Source organism: Notamacropus eugenii, chromosome 2 (assembly GCF_028372415.1).
Source record: "Notamacropus eugenii isolate mMacEug1 chromosome 2, mMacEug1.pri_v2, whole genome shotgun sequence".
NCBI classification, from domain to species: Eukaryota; Metazoa; Chordata; class Mammalia; order Diprotodontia; family Macropodidae; genus Notamacropus; species Notamacropus eugenii.
This window is the reverse complement of record NC_092873.1, coordinates 141,287,977-141,300,854: the sequence shown is the minus strand read 5'-3', so window position 1 is coordinate 141,300,854 and position 12,878 is coordinate 141,287,977. Positions and strand designations below refer to the sequence as shown.

The following is a 12,878-nucleotide window of genomic DNA, read 5'->3' as shown; positions in this document are numbered from 1 at the left end:
AGGACCTGGATTTAAATACTAGCTTTCACACTTACTATATGAGATACAATAAATGTAAAACTATTTTCAAAACTTAAAAGTGCTTTATAATTGTTAGTTACTATTTATTATTTTTACAAAGGTACTGTCACACACTGGATAAAGAGTTGGCCCCAAAACCAAGGTCTAGATTCCATCTCTGCCTCTAATACATACATACTGGCCATACAAACCAAGAAAGGTCATTTAACCTCTCAGTGCTCTAGGCAGCTCTCTAAGACTCTAATTTGTGGAGAAGACACTGACTTGCATGGGTAGAAGGAGTTTCCTCACCTGTGAATGTCCCTATACCACTGAAATTATAAGTTCAGTCAATATCTCCTTCTACTATTATTGGTACTAACCTACATGACATTGGATTAGACATATCACCTCTTGTCATCTCAGTTTCCTCATTTGCAAAATGTGGTTAGACTAAATGTCCCCCAAGTTTACTTAAAGCTATGAATCTATAACTTTATGATTCAAAATATTTTCATACCTCTATTAGCTGAGAGTGTATCAATACCAGTAATGTTATCAACCCTTATAGTATTGCAAGAGTTCTAGAAAATGTGGATTTTCACTCAAGTTCTGCCACTAATTAGGTGGGTTTCCTTCTGCAAGTTCCTTCAACTCTCTAGGTCCTAGTTTCTTCATTCTGTTCATTTTCTTTATTTCATATATCTTATTTTTTTCAATAAAAGGAGAGCATTGGACTCTTGTCCAAGCTCTAACGTGATGAAGGTCCTCATTTCTCTCAATGAACAGGTTATCACCACAGCTATATAAGTTAAAGATTTGGTAGCATATCTATAGCAAAATTATTTAAACTATTTCACAGACTAGAGTTGGGTACATTAAAATACAGATTGCTAGAAATGCTGATTTATGTTTGGTCTTTGAATTTAATAGTTAAGAGAATATTCTAGAAGTTCTGAACATGCTAGTCATTCTTTACATGATTAGTTTTTTGTCTATCTGAATCATTACTCTGTGCCAGCTCGTGCAGCCCTACTCTGTCCCCACAGGTATTATTGTATATCAACTCTGTGCTTTAATGGTCTTTTCTTTTTCTAGTGGTGTCTCTTCCATGTCTCCTACCATATACACTTCAGATCTCAGTATATGGTTCTGAATATTGCTAATTATATAAGAGAGAGGATGGAAAAAATTCAGCAGCAAAATAATTTGACTGAAAATAAAATTTACAGTATTGATATTAATGTGCTGCTTAAAAAATAGAATGACTGGCCATTTGTCTCAAATTAGTAGCATCATTCAACTAGAAAAATGATAACATTGTCCCTTTTCTGTATGTAGAAATAGGCTTTGTTTCACAATGGAAAGAGTCCTGGATTTGGAGTCAGAAGATGTGCATTTAAATTCTGACTCCACTGTTTGTTACCTGTGCACCCTTAGAAATATTACCTAACATCTCTGAACCTCAATTTCCTACCTATAGAATAGAACCAAGAAAAATAATGAACAGGTCACTAGACTTGCAGTGAGGGAGACATTCAAATCCTTCCTTAGACACTTCCCACTTATATGAGCTGGGACAAGCTTCTTAACTGCTCTGTGCCTATGTTTCCTCATACATAAAATGAGGGGATTGGACTTAATGGTCTATTGGGGTCGATCCTAGTTCTAAACCTGAGAATCTGTGAGGGAGTTGGGCAATTGGACTTTGTCTGCTTTTAAAGCTATTATCCTGGGATGGAATGCCAAGTCAAGTATTTGAGGAACCTTCAAATAGTTTTCCATTGTTTTATTGACCTTGAAGTGGTTGTCATTATTCTTTGCTCTCAAAAGGGACCAAAATGACATCACTTTATTGAGGTCAATATAGAGTGTGTCTAATTGTGGTCGATCAGACCAATAAGACTGCAGAACACTCTACCACAGGTCGGGCACAAATGGGCCATATAAATATTTGGGGCGGCGATGTCTCTGATGTCTCTACTTTTAAACACACCATTTATACAATATCTTTATACTTTTATATCAAGTAACATTTAAGTCCCTTGACTGCATGCAACACATTTTACTAAGTATGGGGCAGAGATAAAGACAAAGTATTGTCCTTGCCCTCAGAAACCTTATATTCTACCAGAAAATACAACGCAAACATCAATAAGGAAATGTCAGATAATTTGTGGAGGGAAAGAACACTAGAATTTAGAGTCAGGCTGCACAGAGGAGGCAGCAGCTGAGCTGAGCCTGGATGGAAGATAAATAAAGAAAATAATAAAGCACCCTCCCCAAGGGAAAAAGAAATCTTAAATCTGTTCCCTCATTAATCAAGTCTAATATTCAACTTAATTCAGTGACCATTACATTGATTAAAAATGAAAAGCCCAAATCCCATTTCACTTTTTATTTAAAATCTCTGGCAAATACTAAATTCTATTCCCAATGAGTAACATTTAAAAATATTAAATCTTATATATTTATGATAAATTTGTTTACACATAGCATTTTATATTTTTAATAAGAATTCAAGAGGCATTGTGATATAGTGGGTAGAGAGCTGCTCTTCAAGCTTTAAAGAGAAGGTTCAAAGCAACCTCTGACATAGGCTGCCAGGGCCCTAATCTTCTTCATCTATAACTTATAGAGAAGGGGCCTTCTTGTATTTGTTGAGTTTCCTCATCCAGGACTGACTTCTGGAGGAGAAGTGAGGCTGGTGACCTGCACAGCCCTCCCTCACTCAAAACAAAGTCAAGTACAAGTCATGTCACTATTTCTCTGACGGCATGGTCTTCTTCATCAATGAAGGATGAACACAATACAAACGAAAATACAAGGCCAATCCTTATCACTTAATAATAACCGAAATTGCCATCACACCTTAAGATTTACAACATACTTTTTTCATAGCAAGTTTACAAGATTAGGAGTATAAATACTGTTTTTTTCCATTGTACAGATGGAAAACTGAGTATTAGAGAGGTTAAGTTATTTGCATATGATGACATAGCTAGTAAATACCAAAGCTGGATGAGTCCAGGGCCTCTAACTTCAAGTCCAATATTTACTTCCTTATACAATATTATTCTATATGTCAGTGTACATATAAAAATACTGAAAAAAGAGAACAAAATAATTTGGAAGAAAGGAATTATATAAACACACACAGATACACAGATGAAGAGACAGTATGACGCTATGGAGAGAGAGTTGATCTTTGAGCCAAGAAGACTTGTGTTCAAATCCTATCTAATACACACTGACTGTATGACCCTGGACAAGTTATTTGGCATCTCACTGAGATTTTAAATTGCAGAGCTATGCAAGTCTTCATTGGTACATTCACCGACATTCTCTATACTGATGACTTTACAGGTGTGTACCAAAGATCCCAAATAAAACAACTTGTTTGTGTAAGTATGAACATTCATGTTCACATATATATGTATATACAAGAATACTTTTGATTTACTATGATAAATTAGTCATATGAACTATTGTCTACATGGCTTAGAACAGGAGTGGGGAACTTGCAGCCTTGAGGCCACATGTCCTCAAGTGTGGTTCTTTGGCTGAATTCAAACTTCATAGAACAAATCCCTTTAATAAAATCCCTTAATTAATAATTAATTAATTAATGATTAATCCCTTAATAAAAGGATTTGTTCTGTAAAACTTAGACTCAGTCAGAAGGCTGCACCCAAGGACCTAGAAGGCCACATGTGGCCTTGAGGCTGAAGCTTCCCCACCCCTGGCTTAGAAGAGTTCCCTCTGGAATATTAATTGAATCTCCACTCCTCTTTCTTTGACTTACCATGCTCCAGGGCTAGACCTTCCACTACAAAGTTTTCCCTCATGTCCTTCCCACTCCACCCTCATCAGCACACAACCAATCAATGATCAGCTATGATCGTTTCTGAGGGATTCGCCTCCATTACCTTTCTATTCACTAAAGAACAAATTCCCGCATCCCTTCATATTCTACTTGTTACTTTTTCACATTCAGTGTAAGACAGAACAGTTTCATCGCAGGAGAATGGGTACATATAGGGATAAAGTACATGTCAATTATTTACTTTAATCAGTGATCCACAGTACTATGGACCAATGATTAAAATAAATAATTGACATTTACTTCATATAATATTTGTTATATATGTAGCCAGGACTATTATGGTTAAGGGACCCTGTTCTGCCATATTCTAGACTCCTTGGTCCTTGTTCCTCAGCTATTCCTGAACTTTGTGGTTTTCCATTCTCTCCATTTCATATCTTCTTTCCACATAATCCATAGTACTGATCCTACACATTTTTGCTGTTGATGTATCATTAAAGGACTCCAGTCAATCTACAAGTCTTTACTAAGCATCTGACTATTTGACAGGTCCTTGGAAGAGCAAAATCACAGCCCTTGTCTTCAAACTGCATAAAACAATCCATGTCATTGGATTCTGGCTTCATGAAATTTCCAAACTCTCAATATTTCCTTTTAAAAATTAATTTTCTCAATGCTTCTCATTTTTACATCACGCTCATTTTACAAATACCATCAGATTCAATTTTCCCTTGTGACAGAGAAAAATGATTAAGCAAAAGCAACCTATACAATGTCTGTATCACATAATATCTATAGTAGCCTATTCAAAATGTCCACCACCTCCTTGCTTTCTCAAAGGAAGTACTCTCATAATTTCATGAAAACATTTATACTGAATTTAACCTCAATTTGAAACAATAGTCGGATGATGCCATTTCATTACATCACTTTATCAAGGATTTATAATTTCAGTTATTTAGATATTTACAATGCTGAATGCTAAGTACCAAACAGCCTTGGTACTTAAGGGAGACAATTTAAAAATTATGATGAATATAAGCACCATCTTCCCATGATTAAATCTACACATTCATTTTCCACCCATGTATGTTGATTCTCTTGAGTCTCCATGTTACGATTAAATATGCATCATGATGATTATTGCTGAATATAGCTGTGCCCTTGAGATCTAGAAAAGGATGCCTATTAAAATAAACCTTTTGAGAACAGCCTTCCTGTCAATTTTAAGACTGACTCAGACATAAATACAACATCTAGGGAGAGTGAGAGGGCAGGGGATTTGACATGCATTTTTTCACACCATAATTCTCAATTCATCTTCTATGTCACCCTTTTTCCCATGGAAAAATACCACCTAATCTAGTGAAAGATCAATAAGTAAATCAATAAACATTTATGAAGAGCCACATTTAAGGAACTGGGCTAGGTGTTGATAAGGTGCAAAGAAAAGTATGACATGGTCTCTTTTCTCAAGTAGTTTGTGATTTTTTAGGAGAGATAGAACAAATACAGAAATGATTATGATAAAAAAGAGGAATGTTCTTTCTCTCTTCTCTTCAAAACTAAAGTTAATAATAGCTAAAAATAATAGTATTTAAGGTATGCAAAGCATTTTACAAATGTTATTTCATCTGATCTTCACAACAACACTGAGGGATAAGGTACCATTATCATCCTCAATTTACAGATCAAAAAATTGAGGCAGACAGGTTCAGTGACTCCTCCAAAGTCACACCATTTAAGGAAGTGTCTGAGGTAAAATCAGAACTCAAAACATCTTCCTGACTTGAGGTTCAGTGTTCTACTGTTCCACTTATTGGCTTGCTCGCAAAATCTTCTTCCCTAATGGCTTAAGTTGCCAATTTATTCCTCTCACATTGTGTATCACTTTATTCTGTTTCTACATATTTATTATGTTTCATTTGCTTTGTTTTATAATTTATCTGTAAATCATCTGTTTATTTCCCCTCAGGACCATATCTAAGGTAGGGTCATCCAAGTTTTGCTTCAGTGTTGTTACAGTCTTTCTGTCCACTCTTCAAGAACCTCCTGGCCCTCTGCTATCATCTGTGATGCTACTATGTGAATGGTACTCCCTCACTCCAGGGGCTTTAAGTCATCAAAGCTAGGGAAGGGTCTGTCTTTCCCCACTGGAGTGCCCTGCTGCCTACTAAACACTTTTCCTTTCGCCATTGCTGAAAGGGTTGAGTGTGACCAGCAACGCCACAAAGGTTCAGGTCTGATTGTAGGGAAGGCTTCTCCATCTCCTAGTATGACTAAATTGTACTGCTATTTGGTCTTTGACTTTGCATCTCACCTTTTATGGGGGATGCATACAACAAGCAGTAATGTAAACACTGGTTAGCCTATGTGAGATCCTGAGGTTTCCTACTCCTCAGACAATCTGTTACCCTATTCTCCAACCAAAACTAAGTTCACCTTAGGAACCAGAGAGCAGGGTTCATGTCCTGTTAAGCCCCTATGATCTGTTTTACTCATCAGCACCTAGCCCAATGAACTGTATGTAGTACTATAGGCACTTAATAATTTCTTAAAAATAGTAGAATAAGTGCCTAAGAGAGTACTTGGTAATTCAGAGTACCTAAGTAATTTTAGAGTAAATGCTATCATAGGACTCATCATTATTATAATATTTAATATATAGAACATAGAATGGGCTACACTCATTTCACTGGATTTTTAATATGTTAATGTTATTCAAATGCACATATATTCATAGTCAATTCTCAGCACTGATAAAGGGTCACAACAATGTGGATAAATCCAACTCATAAATGATTCCAAAATGATTGCATATAGTTTTGAATTTGTGTTTGAGGATGGGTATGTCTGAAGTGTTGAGATTTCACATACAGTTCCAAGCAAAAATTAAGTCACATTACAAATGCCTAATGAAAAAAATAAATGGAAAATACACAATTTATTTATATAGTTCTTGGTTCTAAAACTGGGTATTGAGAGCATAATTTCTCAGACTAATAAAATCACCAGCCCAAAACTCAGTGGTGTTTTCACTGCCCTTACTTGCTTTCTGCTTCCTGATTCACATTAGTAATAATTTGTGTTTCAAAAAACTCATCTTTTCTGAGTAAAAACAATGTCATCAAAATAATTAAAAATAAGTGATTTTAATGAGAAATTGATAATATGTTTTCCTGTGGATAATCTGTTTCTATAAAATTGAGAATAGATCACATTTACAAATCTGGAAATTTATTTCTTTAAATGAGGAACAATAGCAATATTTTCACATCTTTGATATTTTGTGTTAAAAAATTCACATGGTAGAAATATTTTTATAAAAACCATAACTAACATTTCAACATTAAGGGAAAAGAACATTTGGAGTGTTTTCTATTGAGTATAAATATAATATGTATGTGTGTACATATGTGTGTACATATACACACACATATACATACAGAGATTATTGCATATGTATCTGTCCATTTGAGAAACAGAGTGGCATATTGAATAAATCACAATCCTCAGTGAATGAAAAATGAGGCTTAGATCCTGCTTCTGATATATACTGCCTGTTTTGTCAGAGTGTAAGTATAACCTATAAGAGTATAGGTTACAGTTGAGGTGCCAATCTGCATCAATAAAAGAATTTGCCATGTTTTGTGTTCCTTATGCCCAAAATAGGTCTAGACCAAAAGAAACAAAAAAGAAAAGAAAGAAAAAAAAGAATAATATAAAAATTCCCATCAATTTATCATTGGTTACTGGGGCTATAACATAGAATGAAACTGTCATAATAAGAAAAAAGGAAAACAGATTCCAACCAATCATGTAAATTTCAATTTATCCTAGTTCAATAATTCATGTGTTTCTCCTAATGTGCCTAGACTATAGAACAGAAGCTTCTGTGACCAAATGATGCACAAGAAAAAGAAATAATATACTAAATCAGGAAGATTCATCTTCCTGGGTTTAAATCTGGCCTCTGACACTAGCTTTGTGACTCTGGGCAAGTCATTTAACCCCAGCTCTTCTTCTGCAAAATGAGCTGGAGAAGGAAGCGGCAAACCATTCCAGTGTCTTTGCCAAGAAAATTCAAAAATGTGGTCACAGAAAGTTGGATGTGACTAAAAGGACTGAACAACAACAAAGGAAAAATGTAAAATCCCATCATGTCATACATACCATCTTTAATGCTATAATAAGAACTATGTCAACAAAGACTCAAAGTCCTTGACTCTTTCCTTCTAGTTCTATGCTATTTCCCAATGTAGTTCCTATCTCCTCTGACATTTGCCTCTTCATTTCTTTTTCCACTTAAAAAAATGTGCATCCATGTTATCATCAAGTCTCAATGTGATGATTTTTGTTAATTTGACTTTCCCATTTCATATTTTCTTCATCTCCAGACAGATCAAAATACTACAAAGACTGTATTTAGTCACTGGTATGATAATAATCACTCCTGAGGTCTCTTTCCATTTGCACTAAATAAACTGAACATTTCTTTTTACATTCAGATTTCTTGTATCTGTTTCCCCATGAATTTCTACTCTTCTGCTTTTATTCATTAAAACATCTATCATTCTTTCCTTTTTACTATATAATTTTTTAACATGATCCTGTGATATCCATCTTCTATTACTCAATATGCATTTGCCTTCCTCTCCTTCAACTCAGTGCCTTTCTTGTATAACAACAGCACCCCAAAGACAAGTATCAGTCATTTCCTGAAAGAAGCACCTCTTTCCATCTAACAATCTTCAACAGAAGTTATGGAAAGAGTGAGATGTCTGCCCAAGGGCATCAGAACACAGTGGAGAGAAGTGAATCAGACGTAACAAATTTTGTGAATTGCCTAATATAGAAGAATTTTTTTTTTTTTTGGCTAGATGGTTACCGGGTTAAACTTCTGAGAGAAGAGAACACCATAAAGTGGGGGGGGGGGGAGGAGGCTGAAGAAATTTCCTCTAACTCATTTCCCTCCGATGTGACGTTTCCCTGGTAGGGAAGGGGAAGCAAAGACTAGAGTTTTTTGTTTTTTGCTTTTTCCTTTCCAGTCTCCCATACTTTCTTATCCCCAGGGAAACATCACCCAATGAAGTAAAAGTCAACACACTTCTTCTTGACTATATTAAATTAGACACAGTCTAAATATATGGTAACCAAAAGCAAACAGACTAAATCTTGGATTTAGAACCATAAAAAAGAATGAAAATGATTACCACATCTAATACTGATGGTTTTAAAATAGAGATAAAAATGGATTGGGACCCCATTACTTCAGAACTGCTGTGACTGACAAGGAATCAAAAATTTTTTTACATCAATGATGATCCTTTAATGGATTTTTTTCCAGAGACTGCTTGAAGTAGATCAATACCAGAAAAGGAATACACACCCAAAGAGACAGTTCAGATATTCAGGCAGAAAGAAGAGAACGCATGTTAAAGAACGGTGTGTCCTAGGGGGTACCAAGAAAAGCCAAATTTTGAGGAGAGTGCTTCAGAATAGCATTGAAGATACATACCACCATGAAAAGAAGGGTTTCCTAGAATTTGACATTCCTTTTTTAAACATAAGTTTTAACCAACTTTCTTTTCACTATAATTAAAGAGAAAAGGCTTTTATCTTATTTGCCATATTTCTCTTTACTAGGAGAAAAACCTGCAATTTGATATTATAAATCCTTACTTCAGTTGTTAAGTTAGCAGTTAAATTTGATGTTTCATTTTGAGTGTAATTGATAGGTCTTATGAATCCACTGAAATTTTGCATCTCAAACATTCATAAGTTTCCAAAAATATCTCTCACCATGCATAAACACACCTCTTACCTAAAATCAGGTATCCTTTATGTTATTTCATTAATTTCAGTTTTGGACATCATTAAGAAATACTATTCATTACCTAGTTACTTTTGTTATTATTGCTCCTTTTTGAAAACTAAAGCCCTCTAGAGTCTAAGAATTCTTCTAGAATCCTCTGCCTACAAAACTTGAATTTCCTATGCTTTTGTTCAGGATCAGGGAAATCAGCTATTTTTCTCATAAGTGGTAGCTATGTCACCCAATACCTAGAGATACTGACTAAATTGAGGTCATTAACATGGTCAAGGTAAATTTTAAGGGAAAAAAAAATTCTTACTGAGAAAAAAAATAAACCAACAAACTTCTATTTCCAGAAGACATATAATGGTATAGCTTATTTAGATTTTATTTTAATAATAGCTTTCCTTTAATTGAATTGAAGTCTATCTTTATCTGAAATCTCTTTCTTCTCTCCAACATCATTCACTGGTGTGTGTGCATTTCCCTGTCTTTACTTATTCTCCAATGAAGGTACAGAGGAGAAGGGAAACCATATCAGAGCAATCAATTCTGGTCTCTTCTGTCAGATAAAACAATGGTAGACTAGGCAGTTAGTATCAGGTTTGAGTATTACCAATAGATTTTGTTTCTTTATCTATCTATCTACATCTATCTATCTATCTATCTATCTATCTATCTATCTATCTATCTATCTATCTATTCATCCTTATATATCCTTATATCCAGAAGTTAAAATTTATAATGGAAAACTTATTTTTCTATATATATTTATTTCCCTAAACTTTTGTCATTGTTTCTCTCTCTCTCTCTCTCTCTTTCTCTCTCTCTCTCTCTCTCTCTCTCTCTTTCTCTCTCTCTCTCCCTCTCTTTCTCTCTCTCTCTCCCTCTCTCTCTCTCTCTCTCTCTCTCTTTCTCCTTATCTGCTTACCTACATATCTATGATTTTTTCATCTACACCTCTGATTTCCTTAATAAAGGAAACTCCCTTTGTTAATATATTCTTTGTGTTAATATATAGCATCTTGATCATGTCTCTTCAACAGCTGCCTAGGACATGGTGAGGTTTCAATAGCTTGGCCATGGCCATGAAACAAATAAGCATCAAAGATAGAGTCAACCCACCTCTTCCTGTGTTCGAGCTTCAAAGTTAGAACTTTTCTAGTGATAAAACATGAGAATTGTTGCTATTCCTGAGCTCTGAAAAAAGTGCCCTCTTTAGCTAAATTCTCATCATTCAAAGTCTTTCATTTTGTTTCAGTCTGCCTCGACACAAAAATAAGGTAGAAACCTCACTTGTGAAATCTACTTAATGAGTGCTGTGGTAATTATCCCTAACTCAGTATCAATGATTTTCCACTACAGATGGCCAGATCTTCTTTCCTTCTTTCAAATGTATACTTTATAGTAATACATATTATAAAAATTACCCTCTTAAAAATAAAATGCATCCATCTACCAGTCATACTACAACATAAGCAAAGCCCTGTGCAAGAGAGTACATTTTCAGTCAATAAAACCAATGCCATACTCACGGTGAAGGTTGGTGGGACTGGTTTTCAGCATTCCTTGGTGTTTTGCAGGCTGCAGGTTTCGCCATATCCCTGACAACACACCTGGGGCGCATGATAGACAGCACAATGCACTATTAATGTTCAAAGGCCTAGAATACACCTGGAAATCTGATCAGTCTAACAAACAGGCCAGTGTGGGGGGAGGAAAAGCCTGTAAAAGTCCCCCCAAATGATAAGGCTGCAGACCTAGGGGAAAAAATACTTTGCAAATGGATGCATTCCCCAGGTTGAAACTTACAAGGTCTTCTTCCCTACCTTGCAAGGCCCAGGCTAGTCACTGTATCCATTTATTTTTTTTCTCTTAGTGGAAATGAAAATGTTCCAAGCAGCTTTCTCCATAGCTGAAATGCAGCTATGAGCTGTGGCCAGCCTAGGGCCATTAGAAGAAGAAAGATGCATGCTTAAAAATAGGATGGCAGCTTTGCTACGCTTCACCAATGGGCAGGCTTTTATCTAGCTTTGTCTATTTGAGCTAAAACATGCACCACTTCAGAGGCAGCTTCTTTACGCAAACAAAGTTAAGAAGCTTGGACACTGTTCCTCCATTAAAAGCCCCATCCAAGCTAATTTAGGAAGAGGTAGGTGGGAACCTTTCATTATCCAGAATATTGGTTTTAAAATAATGATACTTGGTAGGGAAAGCCCAAAGTCTAGATGATAAAAAATAAAAGGGTGTGGTGCTTTTTTCCCCTTCATCACTAGTAATCAAATGCAGTGATGAACAATATTTCCAATATATTGGATACATAGCCAAAAAAGGATAGGCAAAAAAAAAAAAAAAAGAAGGGAGACTGTTCCTCAGGAAAAAAAAGAAAAACCAAGCTACAAATATCTTGACAGCATTTGAGTCACAGTGGAAATCATGCTTTCATGGGGGCCCCACTAGCAGAACGAGCCATGTTGTTTCCTCTTTAATACAATGTAAGCAAGTTGAGATAGGGACTTTGACGTGAGTTGTTTTGGTTTTTTGGAGGGGTGTTATTTTTGTTTTTTGATATTCCCAGTTCCTAACAAAGTTCTTGGTACAAAGTAGGTGCTTAATAAATACAGATTGATTGATTATTTTGCTTTTTGAACATGGAGGAAGAAAGAAACTTTAAATTATCACTTTATTGGTCCTTGAGATAATTTTAATTCTGGATGGAAACTAAAACATAACGTTTGTTTCTTTGTTTTGTTTTGTTTTGTTTTCCTTCCTGAGGCTCTTTTTTAAAAGAGGGAAGACACAATAATAGAACTGAAGTTCCTCTATGCTAGATTTTTTTTTTTTTCTGAACTGACCCTACCTACAGGACCCCAGGCTTTTAATGGTCTGTGTAGATGGTTTTAGGGGGATGAGTCAGGAATTATTTCTGTTTGGCTTCACAGAGAGCCTCATCACCAACGTCTTCCTGAAACAAGTCATTTATACACCACTCAGAAGTGGAGCTAAGATCAGGCAGCAATCGATAACCAGCTTTCCCAGTGGGAAAAGCTGCAGGGCTAAATTCTCCACTTCTGAAAAAAAATACACAACTTCACGGGAACACAGATATACATACACACACATACGCACACACAAACATGCACATACAACTTGTTTTAAAGCAGATGAACTAAAACATATCAGTGCACTTTCCTTCTAGGACTTATTCATTTATTTTGTCTAGTTATCTACCAACTT

At 35.4% G+C, this 12,878-nt stretch overlaps 1 protein-coding gene across 4 annotated transcripts in view; it reads right to left on the bottom strand.

Annotated features, from left to right (window-relative positions):
• The window catches only part of RIMS1 (regulating synaptic membrane exocytosis 1), a 717,070-nt gene that overhangs the window by 568,114 nt on the left and 136,078 nt on the right, over window positions 1–12,878 (bottom strand). Inside the window, exon 2 of one of the 4 annotated variants that reach the window (XM_072642596.1) lies at window positions 11,177–11,257. The exons of the other annotated variants lie outside the window; for them this stretch is intronic. Within the exon in view, the coding sequence (XP_072498697.1) occupies window positions 11,177–11,257 (81 nt within the window). The remainder of the gene's footprint in view (window positions 1–11,176; window positions 11,258–12,878) is intronic. 4 annotated transcript variants of the gene reach the window in all.